Raw genomic sequence first — 22745 nt, 5'->3', positions numbered from 1 at the left:
CGATTTTGAGGGAAGCTGGGAGCTATTTAGCTCCTGCTTGTAGCCTAGAAGAGCCTGGTTAGCTTGACACCAACAACTACCAGGAACTACTTTTGGCTCCCCATGCCAACTGATGACAAGTAAACATACCTATGTGACATTAACTCTGTACATTTGGGGCACACTATCAATAAGCATTATGACACATCTGTGACATATAAAGAATAAGGAGTCATACATAACAGGAACAAATGTTATGTGAAAGTTAGATTTGCAGAACACTATGAACTAGCTCCTCATTACCTAGTGGTAGCTTCTGCCCACTGGTTAATTCAGGATATCCTTTTTAGCTCCTGCTTATAGAATCTTAAATTCGATCCCTGCTTCTAATTGCACCACTAAATCAATGAACTCTAATCGGCAGGCCGGTTTACTTTCTGTGCCAGGACATCTTTTAATTTGCTGCACAATCCCCTATAAAACAAGCATGTCTGTTTTTCGTCAGGCCAGTGCGTTCGTGTTGCCAGTCTATTGAAAGTGGAGATATATGCTAACAGACCTTTGCCCGAGAGTTCGTAATTGCTTATCCAAGAATTGTATGTTGGCCTTTCATACAAACAGTTTGTCCATTTCTCTCTGGAAAACTAAAATGGGGTTCTCTGCTTCTATGAGAGGAAGGGACCACTCGGCTGCATACCTGCCAAGATACTACAAGATGAATGCCCCTTTTGTACGCTTACCTGCACCCTTGTTTCCGGATCGGCAAACTCCGAGTCTGCCTGGCGTGGCCGCTGTGTCCGACAGGTCTGACCCTGCTGGGCGCAGCGGCCACGGTAGGAAGACCGGTGGGGGAAGAGAGGAGGTAAAGTTACAGTTATTTACCTGTTGGAAAACATGGGCAAAAGAGGAACAACTGTGACAGTCTAAAAATCAAAATGCATGGCCCTATCGCTTAGTCTGCACCTCATACCCTTTACGCTCTCTGGTGTGCGCTTATCCATGCAGTCCCAGGCTTAGTTAAAACATGAAACAGCTGTGGATCTTTCAAAGTACTTTAAGAGCAGTAGAAAACCGTTTTGTTTTCAGGGCGGTGTAGTCTAAACTATGCAATCCCATGGCAGTGATAAAGGTAGTGAACAGGCACAATGAAAGGGATTGCATTGCCAGTACGCTAAAAGCCCTTGTTGTCTAGGGCTTCCACTGGAAGTCCTTAGTAAAAAAAAAAACCCTCCTACTTTAACATCACGGTCGTGGAATATGAAAATCCTAATACATTGTTGTGGTATCAAGGGACGGCAATATAGCATTTTGTTTCCTCCCCAGGGTCTCCTTAGACCCAAAGACAGCCCAGTGCACTGCTCTAACAGATTGAGCTGAGCTCCTTGGCAGTGTAGGAGCTGAAAGTCTGTCTTTTTCACTGCCACGGTCAACCCTCATGGATGAACTCAGCAATAGGCCCTTGAGAACGCGCCATGCACTGGCTCTGTGAAATTGACAGACTCGCTCCCACTGCACAGCCTGGAAGCCGCCGAACTGCTGATAGTTTCAGTCTGTCAGGGGTGTTTTTGGATATAGAGGCTAAGCCCCATAATTCCAATTTCTGCAGTTGAATGTACAGTCACGGTTTTTGGTTTCTTTCTTTGTCTGCGTTATCTTGCCACAATAGTGTTGGTTTCATAGGGCTGGCGCTGTGATGGGCCGCGAGTAGCAGTCAAAAAGGTTTGCAGTAGGGTGTACCGAAACTCAGCTTCGAGTAAGTATTCGGCCCAATTCTGGCTGAAAATTAGATATTCGGCTTTGGACAAATACTTAATTATCACTTAAAGCCGAACAGTTTCCCCTAGAAAATACATTAAGTACTGCTTTGACTGCATGCCTGAAATCATTCAGGCATGTCATGTTTATCCTTTATTACCACCCATGGTTGGGAAGCCAACCAATCAGGTTGCTTGGATTGCGGGCTGAATCCCACAAACCAAGCCTGTGTTCCAAGCAACCTGGTGGCTGCTCCCCCACCATGCCATCTTCCCCTCATGCTCCCCTTTCCTCAGTTACCATTCCCTCCCCTATCGACCCTCTACCCCACTCACCTTATTCTTTTGCAGCGACTCAACCACTGATGCCACTACAGCCTCCTAGGCTGCCATGGAAATGACGGAGGAGCTCTGCTTGGAGCCCTTTTTCCAGCTCCACAGTAGCCATCTTAGTTAAGTATTTTGTATGAATGAATCGAACGCCGTGTTCATTCATACAAAATACATTGTTGTGCACCCCGGGTTTCCATATTGGAAACCCGGGCTACTAATTGCAATAAGCACCTGTTTCATTGGCTGTACTGTGTGGTAATGACCAATGACCATCGTTAAAGGCTCTTTCTATTCTCTGACCTATTAACTCGGGGCCCGGGCCATTACCACCTGGTACAGCCCATGGAATGTTTGCTTATTGCTTACAAAAGATGATTGAGCACATGCTGCTGTCACTTTCTTGATTGAGTACAGGCAGAGCAGAGGTGTGAAAGTGCAAACAAAGTCCCTGCTCTTCATGTGCTGGACAGACTTTCATCTTGTGATTTGCTGGGGATGGGCGAGCTGAAGCAAAACTCTCAATATTTTGAATGTATCTCTGGTCCCCCCTGTATTTTGCAGTTCCGTAGCTGGAACAACAGTTTATGAAGTCGCTATTGGAAATTGGTATTTTCTTTGCTGATGAACTGTGTGAGAAATCTGAAAGTTACATGTTCCAATCTCACCAATTCCCAATCCAAATAATATAATTAAGTGATTAATACAGCTGTTGCAGGGATCCCAGTAAGGGCCAAACCCTGAGTAAAATAGCACAGGAGGAAGAGTGGCGGAAGCAAAGAACTTTATTTAGCCTGCAGGCCAAGGATATAAATCAAGTAAGATGGGTCAAGTGGAAGTGTGCCTGTTGCAGGGATGTGCTTGTAATATTGAACCACAGGTTACAATTCCTGCCCTCCAACTTTCCCATGTTGCCAAAATGAGTCCCTCTGAATTGAGCAAAGGTGAGATATATTACTAAAGAACATGGCTATATTTCTTTATCCAACATGCCCCAGTCTGTGGCAGCAGAAATAGTCCTCCCATCCTTAGAGAGTTAAAAAAAGAGGGTTATTTGTGTAATAAAGACAAGGAGATATACGTTTTCAATTTAGAAACCTGGGACCAAATGGCTGAACAATTGAAACATGTAAGAAAAATAAACATGCACATGCCAGTTACAGATCTGAAAATCAGCACTGTCCCTTCCCTTTAGGGTCAGCCGGGAACCACGGAGGTCTCAGCATGCCCTATATAGTTTTGCCTGGGTTCTTTTACCCTGCCCCAAAACACCACAAACATACCCGAAAAAGAAAGAAAAATACTATTTATTAATGGAAAGACATTTTTCAAATGACTCATCCCCACTCAGTTCCACGGGTAGAAAGCATGACTTTAGCATCAGAAAGGCTTGTATTCAGTAGCACTCTAGCAGGCAGCAGGGTGCTAATTACGTAATCACTCCTTTTGTGTATCAGTGCCTTGCTGGAGCCAGAAAGCTAAAGATGGGCAGAGCCAAAAGGAACATTTGAAAGCACAAGTCGACACATCCCAGTCTCCCCTCAGAGGGGTTGCATACATGCATACTATACTTTTGCGCTAATCTTAGTTACTTGGGCCCTGCCCAACAAGCGACACATATGAATGCAGAAAAATCCAAACTGTGCTGTTATTTAACAGGTTTTTTTCTGATAATGTATTCCTTTCATGGTTTACACTAACATCTTCCTAGACAACCAAGAAAATAAATGCAATAAAGAATGGATTTACATATTTTAAAGTGTGTTTTTAATTTGGAGTGTTTTTCTTATATTCATAACTTTATTTATTAAAAAGGCAACTATTGGCTCTGTATTTGGCTCCAGCCGAATACTTGTCCAACTATTTGGTATTCGGACAAATACTTAAATCTGTTATTTGGTGCACACCTAGTTTGCAGTAATGGCAGCAAGTTTCTTCATCAGTAGATGTGCATTCTAATCCTGTCCTTGGCAGAAATTTCTGTTCAATTTCACTAGATATTCGTCCAACATCTCGATGCTCAGCCTCTTATGCAGATCCGCTGTTCTTGTGAAGAGTAGGCCTCCAGCTGATATTCATAAAGCTTTGTTTTTCACTAATTGAAGAGTCATACAGTACCCTTCCGAGCACGTGCCCCATGCCAGGGAGGCATATGTCATGGTGGATCTGATAATCGTCTTGTAGATGTTGATTTTTCTCTTGTTCCGCATGGACTTTGGCTTCACGAGTGGGTACAGTGCGACCAGCTTGCCTGACGTTTTCTGCTGACTACTCTCGATGTGATTCCTCCAGTTGAGCTTGCTGTCCAGGGTTACACCTAGGTAGCAGTTGCTGCTCTACTATTTGATGTTATCACCATTGAGGCTGATCTGTGGGTGCTCCTTGATGCACTTTCTGGTAAACAGTGTAGCAGTTTTCTTGTGGGTGTTCAGTGCTATGTGCCATTCACTGTACCATGTCTAGAGCTTGTCCAGAGATGCTCGAAGACAACTGTACTGGGAGTGAGGGTGTTTAAACAGTGATAAGGTGGTGTTTGTCAGGAGCCAGGTACGCTATTGGTTATGGGAGTGAGAGTATCCAGACACGAGGGAGCTGGGGGAGGGCGGCAGGAGGACAGGTATGGTTTTAGTTTGATGATGGAAGTGAGAGGCCAAACACAAGGGAGATGGATAATAGGGTTCTATGTTCATTCATCGACTGTTGTTTTTTCGATGTTTTATTTGCCGATTTGTTTTTCCGATCAAACATTTTATTTTTTTTATTTTTGGGGGTCCCCAATCCCTCTCTCCCCTATTAGATGTATTCTGATTCCCTACCCGTCACCCCTTATATACCCTTACCCACCCCCATATATTTTTCAGTGGTTGTTTTGAAGAAAATCAGCAAAAAAACCATTTAAAAAAACCTGTTGATGAATGAACATTGTACCGGATAATAGTGTACCAGTTATTGTTTTCCCTTTCATAGGAAGGGAAACCCTAGAGCGGTCTAGGAGGGTGTCCTGAAGTCAGGTAATATTTTGGTGTTGGATGTTGATGGGGTGAGAGCTTGGGTGTGGCACTTGCTCAGCAAAGTGACGTATGTTCCCCTCTTCTTATTCTTCTCTCAGCTCTGTGAAAGCTGGTCCATTGGGACTGTGCAGTGGTGGAAAATTGTAGCTGGCCAGCTATCAACAAGGGGGAGTATTTCACTTTAAGGTTCATTTCACATCATAAACAGCTTAAAATGTGCTCTGCTGTCTATGAGATGTCACTTAGAACCCTGTTGTTGAATATATCACTTTTGTTGACAGATTCACAATACAATTCTATATATATTCTTGGGACAAAGGGTATGAACTTGTTGACTCAATGACCTCAATTACAGAGGGCAATGGTGCAATGCCTGAATATTTGGAGGGAATTGGAAGGTACCTGACACAAAAATTGATCTTGTTTAAAGGGTACATCCATGAAACACCTAGCAGACTCGTCTTTGCCCAGGCTCACCACAATGTTATTTGTTTGCTGATTCCAGGTCCTCACTTTGGACATCTGTGTGGTCTTCATAGGGATATTGCCCATAACATGGGAAAATGATATGTCCTATAGGCACTGACTTCAATACTGTTTTTAGTTTTCTGATATAGTGGTATAGTGATAGTCTCAAAAACACCTTTTCAAAGTCATCCAATGTCTTAGATGTAAGATTGTGGAAGGAGGGGTGAAGCCACACTTCTTAATGTCAATGTTGACCAAATGAGAAGTGGCCTTCTGTCTCTCCGGACAGATAACCTGATAGGGTTGGATAAGTTCACTTTTAGAGCTGTGGCTTTTACAGGGGATAGACTTTGCATCATGGAATCTAAATCATGTCAAAGAAGAAGCACCTGATCCATTAACTACCACCATAAACTCTGAATGCACGACTGGTATCTTTTGGCTAGATTGAAATATGATGGCTAAGAAGGTAGCTCATCTAGCTGCCATTAACATGTCATGAATAATTTGTCACAAAAGGGTTTCTATAATGTGCCAGCAGATAATTTATGGATTCAATGAAACAGGAAAAAGAAGATGAAAATATAGGGAGGAATGACAATGCTGTGGAGGAACCCAAGCCAAAGTCCCTGTGTAGACTTGATGCAGTGAGGGGTCATTATCTTAAGAACCCTTAGGAGCCAAGCCAGTAACTCAAGGGGAGCTGAAGGTCAGATGCATTTGTACCCTACTGGTTTTACGGCACCTAGCCTGGTCCAATAAATGGTGTATTTTGCCTGCACCTGGTCAGACTGCAGTCTGAGTGTAAGAAAGAATAGGAAGGGAAGTGATATGAAAGACAAATTAGAAGACAGGCAGTTCTGTGGGAGAGAGCAAGTTGGAATATGGGAATTATGGTTGTCGTAGCTGTCTTTCACATTTACAGGTGTTCTATAAAAGCTAAGCATGAAAGAATGGTTCCAGTAACAGTGAATATGATAGATATGATAGAAGGCCAATATAGCTAATTCAAATCTCAAAATCTGTATTGGGGTTCCAATCAACCTAATACCTGTCGTGGTTTTTGCGACATCCGTTGCTAAGTGTGTGTTGCTAAGCCGAGCCATGGTCCTAGAGCAAGAATCACTTTTGTTCCACATCCCTAAGATCGCAGTATCTAACAAATCATCTATTAACACATGAATCCATACAATATACAGGTTGGTAAATGGGCCACGGTTTGGTATGCTTCTAGGTACATCAGCGCGCAGGGCTGTACTATACAAATCTCCTACTTAATTCACTCATTCATTCAATCTGGTGTTATTTTTAACTTTGCCTTACTATTCCAATGCACCGCACAGCACACGTGCGATAGTTGTTGGAAAATTAATAAAAAGGGGGGAAACATAGGGGAAGGACAATGCTGGAAGAAAACGGATCCCTACCGTGCCAACAAAGGCTTGCTGCACATAGTTTGGAGCTGTTTTCAAGTTGTTCACAAAGGTTGTGTTCGCTGAAAGACTTCTGGCGACATCTGCTTGAATGCCTTTAATGTCCGAACTCGACAGACCAATCACCAAACTTCCAAGTTGCTTCAAGTTGTCTTCGGAATTAAACTATGGAGCACAAGATACAGCAGTGTAAATAAAAGGTCAACTAAAGAGAAATTCAGCTCAATAAAAAACACTTCTGGCCAGCACAATAAGATAGCAAAGGAAAAGGGTGGTCAGTGTAACAGGGAGGACACTAGTGATGCATTTATGATGTTGAGAAGAATGAAAGGTGAAACACACAGTCAGGAGTCTACACTGATTCCCTCTGCAGCTCCATTCAACTACATGTAAATACATATTGCTTACCTTAGGTAATGTTCTTTCTGATAGATTCTCCTTCCACAGATTCTTCATCTGGGAAATGTGTTTCTAATGCCAGCTGTCATCCAAAAACATTTAACCAGCAAATCGACTACGCTGATCTGGAAGTGGCATCAGCAGTCAACTATATAAAGAGCACACCATGCCCCATGACCTCAGTTCCCCCTCCCCCTGCTCTGTGCTCAGCAGCTAAGGGAAACTCAAAACTGGAAATAGACAGTCTCCCCAAATATGGGGTAGGATGGGAGGGCAATGAAGAAGCTGTGGGAGGAGAATCCATCACAATGAACATTACCAAAGGTAAGCAGTTTGTTCTTCTAACAGACTGTTTTTCCCCACAGATTCTTCTTCCTTGATAAACACCTTAAGAAGTGCCAAAAATGGGGGAGTGATGAGACCTAAGACCATCTACTTAATCAGAAAAGTCTACAACGATGCCGTGCCAAAGTGGGCGTCCTGGACAGATAATGAACCCAAAAAAGAATGCTTTGAGGCACAAGTAGTTACCTGACAGATGCTCAGTCCCGGTACTCATGACCTGAGAGCAGATGTGGCAGACAGGCCACTCATCAAGTTAGCCCTAAACACTTCAGGCAACTCCTTCCCAGCTAGTCTATACCACTCTGCAATGTTTATATTTATGTTTATTGTGTTTATATAGCGCTTTACTCCAAAGCGCGATATAATGCACTAGTTTAGTTTAGCGCAATGCACTAAACTATCCATCTAGATTATGTTTGTTTTGAGACATTTTGCTCAAATGGGTTTGAGCAAAAGAGATAAAAAGCTGAGCATCTTTACAAAATTCTCTTGTACACGGGACATAGCTGAGTGTTCACCTAAAATTCAACAGATGGAATCTTTCATCCTTCTTCAAGGGGAGGAATCTTGAATAGAACACTGGCAGTTGAATTAAGGAATTCCAATACCACCTTTGGCAGAATCCGAAATAGTCACCTTCTCCCTTGAAAAAAGAAGCTTGAGAGGCTTGCAATACAAGGCTTGCACTTCGATCACCCTCTTAACAGAGATGATAGCATGGATTTACGTTAGCTAGGGCTAGTCAGGGCTTAGCTCTGACAGTGTCCAAAAATTGCCTTCAAGCAGGGGCCCTGGCTAGGATCACCGAAATGAATTTTCAACCCAATTTCATTGCACGTTGCAGTGAACAAAAAGATTATACGTGACAATACAGCTCTTCCCCAGTATATGTCACAATCAGCCATGTTTGTAATCTCATCAGTTGCAGACATTTGGAATTCATTTTACTTGTTTTCTTTTTTTTTGTGAAATAATTTATAGTAACAATTGTGACCGGCAAGATCTTTTACAAATGATTAAAAAATAAAGTATTTAACATCTAATTTGAATGATAACAAAATGTAATAATGTACTTGTTATGAGAATGGACAGGGTAGACAGACAAGACAAATAAGAGGTTGTAGGGGAGAGAAGGAAACAAACTATATAAAATGTATAGGAAATAACAATGTAACAGTGACAATTACAATCTATTCAATCTATTATTAATATAACAAGTAAATATATCCCATTTTGTCAATGACTGTAGGTCAACTAATTTTTAGAATAAGCATGACTATTTTCAATTCTATGAAGACAACAAATAGAATTCCAACATAGATAGTAAGTTTGTCTAAAGGTTTCCAGTTAGATGAGATAAGATGAAAACATTAGAAATTAATAGATTAAATACATTTGGGGAGGATATTGGGTTAATATAAAGACTGTCAATAGTTGCAATCATTAGGTGACCTCAGGTCAATGGTTCATTAAACTTAAAAATAGTTTGCAAACAATCCCACATTTTCCTCTAAAAAGTCTTCACAAATTTACAATAAAAAATAAAATGCAAAAAATCTGCGATTTGGCAAGACCAACAGAGGTTGGAGGTATTAACAGATAATTTGGAAATTCTTACAGGGGTTAAGTAAGCATGGTGTAAAATAAAGAAATTGGATTTGGTTAAATTGGCTGGCACCGAAGTAGTGTGATATTGTTTCCAAACTGTTCCCCATATGTCAGGGTTATGCCCATATCCCAGTAAGTTTCCCGATCTCATAGCATTAGTATTAAATAGATTTCTATCCTCTGTTTAATTTAAAATAGAGTGTAATGTAGATGCTTTAGTACAATAATTATTCTTTATTAATCATATAAATATTTGTGATAATGTTTTTGTGAAGCATTGGGTAAAGCCCTAGAGATAGAACCAATCAAAGTAAGATAACAGACATAGGAGGTCATTACAACCCCGGCGTTAAGGGTTAACAACGGCGTTAACCCGTAACGCCGGATTCCCACTTTAACGCCTGCTTTTGGCAGGCGTTAAAGTCCATGGCGCTAACCCGCCATGGTGCTAATTACGCCGCCGTAATTTACGGCGGCGTAATTAGCGCCTTCCCCACTCCCATTATGCCCTATGGGGCAAAAATGGGAATGGGGAAGGGAAAATGGGAAATGGGGATTTACCGCCCCACTCACCTTGGAATGCGGCGGAAAATCCGCCATCCACCATGGTGTAAACATATTTTACACCATGGTGGTAAAGTTGGTGCACTTAGCACCAAGGTTGTAATGACCTCCATAGTCGATAGGAAGAAGATTACATTTTAAACAAATTGTAGGAAGGAATGTCAATATAATTGCTAAATAAATGTTTGATTTGGTAAATGGCATTAGAGTAAAATTGAGTTTTATAGGGAGCTATTTGTTGAACCAGAACTATATGTTGCCTATATCAGCTGTTTTATGATTAGAATCAAGCAATGTGTATCAAGTGATTTTAATAAGATGTTTAAGAGGGGATTCTTTGATATTCGGTCATGAGGAAGTTTGAAGAAAATGGGAGAGGGATAATGGGGAAATTATTTATTTTTATTTCTTTTATTTGAATTTTACTCAATAAGAAAAACTGAGTTTTATCAAAACTTCCTCGCGCTTGCTTTTCCTTCATTAGGAATAGTCTTCACGCACAACCCCCCCCATCTTCTCGTAGTCGGAGTAAATGTTGTAGACACGCCCCAAGGATTTGCGTCTTTTTCCAATTCCCTATGCTGGTTCAATTTTTTGGTCTGTTTGCTCTGAGGCCACATGTAATTTGATTTTTTTCATAGCTAAGTCTATTAGCTTTGCTATGGCCACCGTCCAATTCGTTTTTTCGCCTGAGATCAGTCTATTCCACCAGTCATCAGGCTCCAGGATCCAAGCGTTGGCCAGAAAAGGTCGGAGGTAAGTTTTTCGATTTTCCATGGTTTTCGGACAGTCCATCACTAGATGTTTCAAAGATTCTGTCACTGCTTGGTTTCCACACAGGTGACACGACTTGAGACTCTTAGGTTTGTGGATAGCTATTATCTCCCATGTTGGTAGCAGATTTAGCCTGGCTTTCAGAAACAAGATTCTCATTTTTTTTTCTGGGAATTTTAAACAATAATTTTGTGTTTTTTTCAGACTGTTGAAAGTGGGAGGTAAATGGGTTAGAAGTTTATTTCCAGCTGCTTTTTCCACTGTAATAATCCAATCCGATTCTTCCATTTTTTGTTTAATTCGGTCTGGGATTTCCCTCAGATCTTTTTCTGAGCAGGCTATTTGTGTTAGATCGTCTTTTCTAGCCTTAGCCCATTTGTTTAAGGCTGTGCATTGTCCTGCTTCGATTTCTTCTCTCAGGATGTCATAGGCGCGTAGAGTGTCAGACATGACTATTTTCCTGAATAGTCTCATCGCGCTTTGATCCACCATTGACGCTAAGGATACCAGGCCCAATTCTCTCATGATCGCCGGCATAGCTGTCGATTTCGGAAGACCTAACAGCGTTTTTCATACGTACTCCTCCAATTTTGTCCATAGCTGGCGCGGTATGTACAATGAAGACTCTGTTCCGTAGACTAACGATGGCACTACCTTTGTTTTATAAAAGGTTATCGCCGAAGTTAGCAAAATTTTCCGTACTTCCTGTCCACTGCTCTTGTTTGTGCGGTCAGACGCTTAGCTTTCTCCCACAGTTGACTTTACCATGCGCTGTCCGTTCCGGAACTATCCATCAAAACGCCCAGGTATTTGATGCTCTTGACGGTTTCTATTTTGATGTTATCGAGAAACAATGACTGATTTTTTTTCGTTTGACTTGGGCCTTTTTCTATAACCAAGATCTTTGTTTTCGATTTATTTATCTCAAGGTTGTTTTCACTGATGTAATTTACCAAATTGGATAGTTTCCGTTGAAGCCCCACTTTCGTTTGATCGATCAGGATCACGTCGTCAGCATACAACAGGCATGGAATCTCTGTTTTTCCGATTTTAGGCGGAAATGCTCTTATTTTACTTTCTGAGTGCTGAAAATCTCCCAGGAACACTATGAATAAGGCCGGGGCCAATGGGCACCCCTGCTTAACGCCTCTGTTTACCTCAATCTCCTCAGATAAGGTGCCCTGTTGGTTTAATTTCACCCTGATTTTAGTCTCGGCATGAAGAGATTTTATTGGGTCCATCACATCTTCCGGGCAATTCCAAGTTTGAAATTTAGACCATAGCTTTTTCCGGTCTATCCTATCAAAAGCCTTTGATAGGTCCACAAAAGCCAGAAAGATCTTAGGCGCCCCTTCCTTTACTTTGGCTTTCAAGATGTTCAAAAATAGAATGTTGATCACGGTGCTGCCGTTTTTTTGGAAGGCCGTTTGCAGGAAGTCTTTCGATGGGCCGTTTTGTTCCCAGATTCGGAAATGTGAGAGCAAGTGAGTTGCGAAAATCTTCCCTATTATGTCCAATAGGGCGATAGGTCTGTAACTTTGTGGCTCACTATAGGCTCCTTTCTTATAAATTGGAACTATGACCGCGTTCAGCCAAGTTTTCGGGATCATTTTTTTCCTGCCGCACTCCTCGAAGATCTTACCGATCACTTCCGACCATTCCTTCGGGCACAGTTTGAGGTCCACGTTTGTTAGGCCATCCGGGCCCGGGGCTCTAGATATTTTCAATTTGTTGATTGTCCTTTCAATATCAGCTGGATCGGATACATCTACCAGGGTGTATTGGACCGTTGATTCTCCATATACACAGATCTGTCCGGGCTCCTAAATTCTGTGGTTAGGTACCGTATCCAGCTTGCTTCAGGCACAGCGTTACTCTGCACAGAGCTTGATGTGTTGGTCATTGCTTTTATTAGGCCCCAGAACTCACTGGATTTTTTTTATTGCAATTTGCCCATCATCTCCTCTGCGTCCTTTTGGTACTGGCGTGCTATGTGCTGTTTTTGCCAATTTTTGTACCCTTTCGTTTCCTGCTTCCATTTCTCCCAGTCTTCCCGAGCATTCGGTTTTTTGGCTATTCTTTTCCATCTTCGTACCACTTTTCTTTTATCGACCAATGCTTTGTCAAATGCATGTCTTGCAGCGTCTGGTTTACTGGTGTTTTTTGTCGCCTACATTCGTAAAGCCAGTAACAGCGGTAGGTAGTTTGGCTTGTTTCAATATTATTCGCCTGGTTATTGTTCACCTTTTGGGCCCAAGCTCGTTTGATTTTCACAAGGTCAACTTCAGTTATCCTGAGTCGTGTTCTTTGGGCGTTAGCTTCGATAGCTATTTCGTAAGATTCTTTGCTTGGTCTGCTGCCTTGCCATGTGCAAGTTAGTAAATTGTGGTCGCTTTGTTGAGTTTTTATGACCTCGAAGCTCCTCATGTCACTTGTGAGACCCTCTGAAATAAAAATGTAGTCCAGGGTCACTTTTGAGGAATTTCTTTCCCACGTTGGGAGGTTTCATTGCGAAGGGAGGAGAGAGGCTGTGTTTTGTATATTCCTTACTCTGATGACTTCATTCCACGCCTTTCCTCTTTCTCCAGCTGCTTCTTTTATCCCCCTCCCGTGCGCGGTTTCCGGCTGTGTGGTCCCCGGATCAATGCATTTTGCGTTGAAATCGCCGCAAATTATAATTTCAATCCTCTCGAATTCCTCATACAGCTGGTCGATCGTGGCGCTCATGTTAGCACTGAACATTTTTGTGGACATCCGTTGCCGATTCCAATAGCAGTTTACTATTGCCAGGGACTTTGGGTGCGAGTCTTGCTTCCTATCATTCGACTGTCTCCATGACGTCAGAACCACCAGCAGTTTGTATGCCTCTTTCCATTTTCTTGGTTCCGATAGCCCCTGTCCTGTTTTAATAGCCACAAGGAGACCGGACGATGGTCTACCTAGCAGACCTTTCACCGCCAATGAGATTTCCACAGTATAGCCATCAAAAGCCGGCTTGTCCACCAACCACGTTTCTTGTAGACATATTATGTCGTAGAGGCCCAAATCGACCTCTCCGACTGTTGTCAAATGTTCGTGGCCTCTTGTGTTCCACGAACCCAAGTTGAAATATTCCTTTTCGGGCCTCTCCGCACCAATGATCTAATTTTTCTCAAGGGCGCTGGGTGACCCTGGTCGTTGCTATTTTCCTGTGTTTTTGTTCCAACTTTGCGTTAACCATTTCCACGGGCCTGTTTTACGTTCAGTCGATACTACCATCTCGCTGTTGGCCAGGGCTCTTTTCTTTTCATCGTTTCTCCTTGGTGGGGAAATTATATGAATTTCAATATTAACCCACGGGGGGACTTAAATCAAATGGTTCTCATTGCAGAGGAAAATGACAATCTGTTGTAAGATGAAGGCTTTATGATATTTTCGGATATCATGAAATTTAACCCAATTTTTAGATAGTTTAAGTTTATTTAAAGCAACTCTTGTTTTTTTTTTTCCATGGGAATTTATTGAGTAAACTATCAAGCTTATTAAAGAACAAGAGGAAAAGGATACTGGAATCATATAGATCTGATATCATATGATAGGACTAAGAGTCATTTTAACGAAGTCAAGATACCCAATCAGGTTCAAAATAAGGAAGACAATCTAGTAGTTAAGTCTTTAACTTTATTAAGAATATGTGAGATATTGTTACACATTATCAGCGTTGGTCATTATGGCAAAGAAGGAGATGAGGAAGAACGACACATGGCGTTATAACGCAGGCTCCCAGAGTGACGGTTCCTTGTGAGGAAGACCGCAGTCTAGTTGTTCCACGCACATCTTACGTACCTGCGTCTACTCACGTGACTCCTGATAAGGAAGCAAGTGTTAGTAGAATACGCGTCGCTACTGTTTATTGGGTCCATCACATCTTCCGGGCAATTCCAAGTTTGAAATTTAGACCATAGCTTTTTCCGGTCTATCCTATCAAAAGCCTTTGATAGGTCCACAAAAGCCAGAAAGATCTTAGGCGCCCCTTCCTTTACTTTGGCTTTCAAGATGTTCAAAAATAGAATGTTGATCACGGTGCTGCCGTTTTTTTGGAAGGCCGTTTGCAGGAAGTCTTTCGATGGGCCGTTTTGTTCCCAGATTCGGAAATGTGAGAGCAAGTGAGTTGCGAAAATCTTCCCTATTATGTCCAATAGGGCGATAGGTCTGTAACTTTGTGGCTCACTTCAGGCTCCTTTCTTATAAATTGGAACTATGACCGCGTTCAGCCAAGTTTTCAGGATCATTTTTTTCCTGCCGCACTCCTCGAAGATCTTACCGATCACTTCCGACCATTCCTTCGGGCACAGTTTGAGGTCCACGTTTGTTAGGCCATCCGGGCCCGGGGCTCTAGATATTTTCAATTTGTTGATTGTCCTTTCAATATCAGCTGGATCGGATACCTCTATCCAGGGTGTATTGGACCGTTGATTCTCCATATACACAGCTCTGTCCGGGCTCCTAAATTCTGTGGTTAGGTACCGTATCCAGCTTGCTTCAGGCACAGCGTTACTCTGCACAGAGCTTGATGTGTTGGTCATTGCTTTTATTAGGCCCCAGAACTCACTGGATTTTTTTTATTGCAATTTGCCCATCATCTCCTCTGCGTCCTTTTGGTACTGGCGTGCTCTGTGCTGTTTTTGCCAATTTTTGTACCCTTTCGTTTCCTGCTTCCATTTCTCCCAGTCTTCCCGAGCATTCATTTTTTTGGCTATTCTTTTCCATCTTCGTACCACTTTTCTTTTATCGACCAATGCTTTGTCAAATGCGTGTCTTGCAGCGTCTGGTTTACTGGTGTTTTTTGTCGCCTACATTCGTAAAGCCAGTAACAGCGGTAGGTAGTTTGGCCTGTTTCAGTATTATTCGCCTGGTTATTGTTCACCTTTTGGGCCCAAGCGCGTTTGATTTTCACAATGTCAACTTCAGTTATCCTGAGTCGTGTTCTTTGGGCGTTAGCTTCGATAGCTATTTCGTAAGATTCTTTGCTTGGTCTGCTGCCTTGCCATGTGCAAGTTAGTAAATTGTGGTCGCTTTGTTGAGTTTTTATGACCTCGAAGCTCCTCATGTCACTTGTGAGACCCTCTGAAATAAAAATGTAGTCCAGGGTCACTTTTGAGGAATTTCGTTCCCACGTTGGGAGGTTTCATTGCGAAGGGAGGAGAGAGGCTGTGTTTTGTATATTCCTTACTCTGATGACTTCATTCCACGCCTTTCCTCTTTCTCCAGCTGCTTCTTTTATCCCCCTCCCCTGCGCGGTTTCCGGCTGTGTGGTCCCCGGATCAATGCATTTTGCGTTGAAATCGCCGCAAATTATGATTTCAATCCTCTCGAATTCCTCATACAGCTGGTCGATCGTGGCGCTCATGTTAGCACTGAACATTTTTGTGGACATCCGTTGCCGGTTCCAATAGCAGTTTACTATTGCCAGGGACTTTGGGTGCGAGTCTTGCTTCCTATCATTCGACTGTCTCCATGACGTCAGAACCACCAGCAGTTCGTATGCCTCTTTCCATTTTCTTGGTTCCGATAGCCCCTGTCCTGTTTTAATAGCCACAAGGAGACCGGACGATGGTCTACCTAGCAGACCTTTCACCGCCAATGAGATTTCCACAGTATAGCCATCAAAAGCCGGCTTGTCCACCAACCACGTTTCTTGTAGACATATTATGTCGTAGAGGCCCAAATCGACCTCTCCGACTGTTGTCAAATGTACGTGGCCTCTTGTGTTCCACGAACCCAAGTTGAAATATTCCTTTTCGGGCCTCTCCGCACCAATGATGTAATTTTTCTCAAGGACGCTGGGTGACCCTGGTCGTTGCTATTTTCCTGTGTTTTTGTTCCAACTTTGCGTTAACCATTTCCACGGGCCTGTTTTACGTTCAGTCGATACTACCCCCTCGCTGTTGGCCAGGGCTCTTTTCTTTTCATCGTTTCCCCTTGGTGGGGAAATTATATGAATTTCAATATTAACCCACGGGGGGACTTAAATCAAATGGTTCTCATTGCAGAGGAAAATGACAATCTGATGTAAGGTGAAGGCTTTATGATATGTTCTGATATCATGAAATTTAACCCAATTTTTAGATAGTTTAAGTTTATTTAAAGCAGCTCTTGTTTTTTTTTTCCATGGGAATTTATTGAGTAAACTATCAAGCTTATTAAAGAACAAGAGGAAAAGGATACTGGAATCATATAGATCTAATATCATATGATAGGACTAAGAGTCATTTTAACGAAGTCAAGATACCCAATCAGGTTCAAAATAAGGAAGACAATCTAGTAGTTAAGTCTTTAACTTTATTAAGAATATGTGAGATATTGTTACACATTATCAGCGTTGGTCATTGTGGCAAAGAAGGAGATTAGGAAGAACGGCACATAGCGTTATAACGCAGGCTCCCAAAGTGACGGTTCCTTGTGAGGAAGACCGCAGTCTAGTTGTTCCACGCACATCTTACGTACCTGCGTCTACTCACATGACTCCTGATAAGGAAGCAAGTGTTAGTAGCATACGCGTCACTACTGTTCATACAGAAGCTCCGTAAGTTCGCCACTAGGATTCCTCCTTCCGATATTGCTAGCTTGCATTCTCCTCTAAAAAAACTAATCTTTACTCTTGTCTTTCCACCGCTCATACATACAGGCTTACTTTCAGGCCGAATCCCGTTTCCACCATAGATTTCCAGCTAGAAGTTTCGCCCGTGTCTGTAAGTCCCTTAAACATAGAGTCCGCTTTAGCTCATTCTATCCTCCCATTACCAACATTCATGCCCTTTCTATTCCGTTCATTCAGCACCACAGTTCTATGGATTCCAGTCATTCGGATACTCCAAAGAACGTCCTCATCCCATTGAGACATACATTCTGAATATCACGTACGTTTCCCTTCCATATCCATCTCTTGTTCTTTCACTCCTTACTACCTGGCATTTACCTGTTCTATATTGTTCCCCGGAAAGGTTTCCAATCCTCTTCGCACTCCCGCTCGCCTAGAGGGACCGTCCAAGCTGCTACTCACTGTTCTGAAGAGCCACATCGATTCAGGGTTTTATTCCCCAGGAGGGTTTCCCTGGGGATTATGCCTCCCTCCTCTCTGATTTATAATCCGGGGAGTGAGAGAGAGCAGGACTCCCACGGGGGATTCCTCAATTTCTGCCTGTTGCCTCCAGTGCAAGTCTCTGTCTGCCCAGGTTAGTGAATATTTAAGTCTTTGATTTTTCCTCAAATAACAGATATTAAGGTCAATAATTGTATCTATGTCCTTTGATACATGAATGCCTGGGTATTGAATTGATGGGTATTGAATTGATAAGGGACACATGTCATCCCATGAAGTGGTATATTAGAAAGAGAGCAACCACTCTTTTGGGCCAAAATGCTGAGTTCCTCTCGAAATAGGAAAAGATTGTGAAAGAGTATTATTAATCCTGTTTGGTCATTATGAAGAAATCTAAGTACAAATTGTTCTAATGTAATGGCTGAAATTTTTGTAAACATTTTAGTGTCAGAATTTTATACATGAAACAGGGCGATAATTTTCAACTAGCGAAGGACCATTATCGGGTTTAGGAAAGAGAATAAAGCTTCACCAAAGCTCTGTACTTGAGTAAAGAACTGATTATTTAATTTAAGAAGTTTAGGGGAAAGGGATTCTAAAGAAAATCAATTGAACATCCATTAAGACCAGGGATTTTCCCAGATTGAAGGTCGGTAATGGCTTTTTCAACCTCTTGTAAGTTAATAGGCTCATCTAAGGGTGTCAGGTCAACTTGTTAAATAGGGATTTTAGTATGTTTTGCCAAATACTGATTTATGGTAGATTCGGAGGTGTAAAGTTCTACATAGAAATCAGATAAGAACATACTAATCTAATTTTTGTTTGTGATTCTTTTACCAGCAGAGTTTGTAATAGATATAACAATAGAATTTTAGATATGTGGCTAATAATTTGCCAGCCTCATTAGAGCCTCCATAATACTTAGCTTTCATTCGGAGTAGAGAGTTGCAATCTTATTCCGTACATAATTTCTTAAATTCAATATCTTTAGGCATTAAAGTGTATCACCAGATGGGTGATTATAACATGTTTTTTAGAGTGAGTTCATAGATTGAAGCAAATCATTAGATGATTTTTCAGATTGTTTTTTCTTTAATGCCACACATTGTATAATAAAAACCCTAAGAAAAGCTTTAAAAGCATCCCAATTATTGTGAAAGGAAGTGTCTTCTGGCGATTATCATTATTATTATTTTTAATTGTTTTTTTAATCATTTTATTAGTAAACAACATTATAACAATGCAAACATTCCCTGATGAAAATATATCTTTCTCCAGTTGCCCCATCTCAAGAAAAAGTCTTGTAAGATTGTGCTGCTGAACTGCCACTCATGTGTCTCTGCTTGACATCTACTCTGTGTTTACGCCAATATTTCCCTGGAAGATGCCCAGTGATGTTGCCAATTTTCCACGATATTACCAGTGCCATGGGCTCTGCACCTCTTGAGAGAGCTGAAGAGAAGACGTTCCTCCCTGTTTCCTTACTTTATACATGGTGCCTGTTTGTACTTTTATTGTGCTTCCCGCAATGTTTGGTGAAAAACATCCTAGAGCTAGGCAGAATGCTTGCAGGTTGAGATTCTTGATATGGAACTTCTTTTCGCGAGCTTACCAATGGCCATTAATCTTAATGTCGTTCGAAGGTGCCCTCCATCCAGAGAGTGACGTGTCTGACCTCACATTGTAAGGCAACCTTAGGTTCTGAAAGCGTACCCCCTTGCTGAGATTCACCTGGTTTACCCACCATTGCCGAGCCTTGTGGAAGATATCTAACCATATCTTGTCTTTCCGGCCTCTTATGACTCGCACCCATTGGTTGCCGAGAAATTCCAGGAAAGGATGCATCCGTGTCCTGCAATGCGGTACGAGGCCCACACACGAGAGACATTTTCCTAAAGGTACTTGCACTGCTTTGCTGTACAGGCGCACCTTTTAGAAAAACACCTAAACAAGGCTGAGCTGTTGTCTATCTTCTGAAAGACATTCCCTTGGTCTTTGTGTGTCCAGATTTGTTCCCAAAAAGAGTACCTACTTGTGAGGCCAGAGACAGTGAGGCATCTAGGTACCCAGACAGCCAAAGACCCTTGTGAACCATGGTCTTTGCTTGAGCATCTGAGTTTGGCCTTGCCATCTAGCCATCCAGGTAGGAGTAAACGGATGACACCCTCTTTCACTGATGAGCTGATATTGGGCCCTTGCATTTTGTGAAGACTCATAGAGCTGAGTGCAGTCTAAAGGGTAGTACTTTGAAGTGATAGTGGTCTTCGCTAACAGCTAATTGATGAATTGGTATGTAAAAATGTGCATCCTGCAAATTGATAGTCCACAGGTAGTGTTCCATTCTGACACTAAATCAGTGAGTTATGATTTCCAACTGTAGAAAATCAGAATCAGTGATGTCTACTTCTGTATCTATAGCATGGTATGATGCTATTTCACCTTCTCTAATATTTTTTGTGGCCTCATCCTCTTTGTCAGGTGGCAATTATTATTCTAAATTGTTCACATAGTACTATATTTCACGGTCATATCTTGCTGTGATCGAGCAAGCATTAGCTGCTGTGGCTGTCAAAGAATCATTAGAAGAGATGTTTTTTGCCCAGGGCATCCAGTCTTCTTCCTTCAATGCCTGGGGGTTTAGATAAATCAGCCAAAGGATTAGAAGTGTAGCTTCAAACTGTGCAAGTCATAGCAGAGTCTGCTTTAGTGTGCCCTCTGAGACACAAGGGTACTGAGTCCCCCACCTTATACTTCCTATCCGGCCTAGCAGGAGCTAGAGTAAGGGAAAGATGTGCCTTGAGAAATGTTTTTCATATATTGTATATTTCTGCCAACAACGGTATTGTAATTGCTCTCTGTTGCTTTTCTCTCCTGTGGTGCAGGAGTGATTTTTTTCTTCTGTGATGGTAGGTTGTTAACTAATATGGAGGAGATGTCGATGCAACCATTGGAGTTTTCCTGTGTTTCTGGGTGGCATACACATCCCATTTGTCAACCTCTGCTTTTTGAGAAATATTCCAATCTCCAGGCATAGAGGGATCACCTCCCTCATATGGGTAATCAATGTCACCATGCCCTGCAAATACTATTTGCTTTCACCCTCATCATCAACATATAATTTTTGCAAGTCTCCACCTTCATGAATGAATCTGTGGGTTACTCTTCATCAATAAAGACTATTCCAGGATTGCGAGTGGACGTGTACCCATTGTTTTTGGGGGCAAATCTCAAATTGCATGTTGGTTTAATCCTGCCACTGAAGAGAAAATGTCCCTTAAGTGTTCACAAAATGAATGTGCTACTATTCTTCACCACTGGCTCTTTCCCTCTTTCCCTCAAGGACTCCCTTGTGCACCTTCTCCTAAAAAAGCCATCAGCGGACCCTTCCTGCCTGGTTAACTATTGTTGCCCTATTTCCATCACTGCCTTACTGGGTAAACTCGTGTAGAAGTTGGTCCTCCCCCAATTGATCCTTCACACTGAACTCGTTGGTTGCCTCCATGACCATCAATATGGGTTCCGGGCATCCAGAGGCACGGAAACTGCTCTCCTGAACACCTGTGAAGACATGCTTGCAAATCTTGACTCTAACTCTCCTGCTATTTGCATTCTCCTCAATCTCTCCTCTGCGTTTGACACGGTCAACCATTCTATCCTCATAAAATGGCTCTGTGATACCCTCAGCATCACGGATCAGGCACTAGACTGGCTGACCTCTTTCCTCACTAACCACTCCTCCCAGTTACAGCAGAGCCCTTACTCCTCCATCCCTTCACTCTATACCTGCACCGTCCACAAGGGTTCTAGCCTATCGCCATGGCTCGTCAATATCTATCTTGCCCCTCTTGCTCACCTAATCTCCTCTTTCTCTCCTCATTTCCAGTGTTATGCTGCTGACACACAGCTTTCCTTCAAACTTCCCTCTCTCACCTCCTCTTCCTCCTCCCTCATCCCCGATTGTCTGACCACTAGCCAGGCATTTATTTATTTATTGGATATTTATAAGGCGCTTATACAACTAGACAGTGTTTCAAAGCGCCAAAGGCACGGTGTGCGGCTAACAACCTCTGTCTTAATGCCAGTAAGATGGAGATCCTTCTTATTTGGACTTCTGCACACAGTGTCCCCTACCCTCTGACTGCCCTCCTTGGACCCTATACGTTCACCTTCCTTTGAGGCCAAAAACCTCAGGGTCATCTTCAACTCCTCCCTCTTCTTGACCCCTCACATCTTGGACCTTGCCAAGAAGCCCCACTTCCAGCTTCTTCTCCTTGGAGGCATTTTTACTTTCCTCACCTTTCCCCAGAAGCTCAATGTTTCCAGAGTTCTGGTCCTCTCTAGGCTGGACTACTGCAACAGCCTCTTCCTCAATCACCCCCTCTACTCACTACACCCCCTTCAGCTAATCCAGAATAGGGCTGCAAGACTTATCCTTGGCCTCAAAGCCAGGGACTATATCTCTCCAGCCCTAAAATCTCTCCACTGGCTCCCGGTGGTCACAAGGATCAAATTCAAGACCTTCTGCATCATCCACAAGGCCTTCTGTTGCCTGGGACCACGCTATCTCCAACTCTCTCTCCCTAAATACTTCCCTGCTAAAGCCCTCTGCTCCTCTAACTCCAACTCTCTGCTTGTCAAACACAGGCCTCTCTCTTCGGCTTGTGCCTCTCTTTGAAACAGCCTCCTTGGTCCTCTCAGACTTCAGCCGGATCTCCTTAAGTTCTGAAAACTTCTCAAAACTCTGCTTTTCTACATCTTCCCCTCTTTCCCTTCCCTGCTAATCACCCCACTGTTGCTCTGACTGACGACCTGGACCTTTATGAATCTCACATGTACTATGCCCCTGCCCAGTCAATTCCAGCACCCTCCCAGTACTGCCCTTGTAGGCCCCCTACTGGGCGGCTGTGCATCCCACCGATGGGATTCCCCCAGCCTAGCACTTAGCCAGCGGCTCCTCCCCTGGCACCCTAGGCACTTCACTCCCAGGCTCTCACCAGCA

The 22745-nt window shown here is 42.6% G+C and overlaps 1 protein-coding gene across 4 annotated transcripts in view; it reads right to left on the bottom strand.

The window, feature by feature from the left end:
• Nucleotides 1-22745, bottom strand: part of LOC138569359 (uncharacterized) — a 1262132-nt gene that overhangs the window by 167811 nt on the left and 1071576 nt on the right. For all 4 annotated transcript variants that reach the window (XM_069647272.1, XM_069647275.1, XM_069647274.1 and 1 more), the window contains one exon: nt 6970-7140. In XM_069647272.1, the coding sequence (XP_069503373.1) occupies nt 6970-7140 (171 nt within the window). The remainder of the gene's footprint in view (nt 1-6969; nt 7141-22745) is intronic.

This window comes from Ambystoma mexicanum, chromosome 2q (assembly GCF_040938575.1).
Source record: "Ambystoma mexicanum isolate Mex_15411 chromosome 2q, UKY_AmexF1_1, whole genome shotgun sequence".
NCBI classification, from domain to species: Eukaryota; Metazoa; Chordata; class Amphibia; order Caudata; family Ambystomatidae; genus Ambystoma; species Ambystoma mexicanum.
Note: the sequence above shows the minus strand (reverse complement) of the source record. Positions and strands in the feature narration are given on the sequence as shown.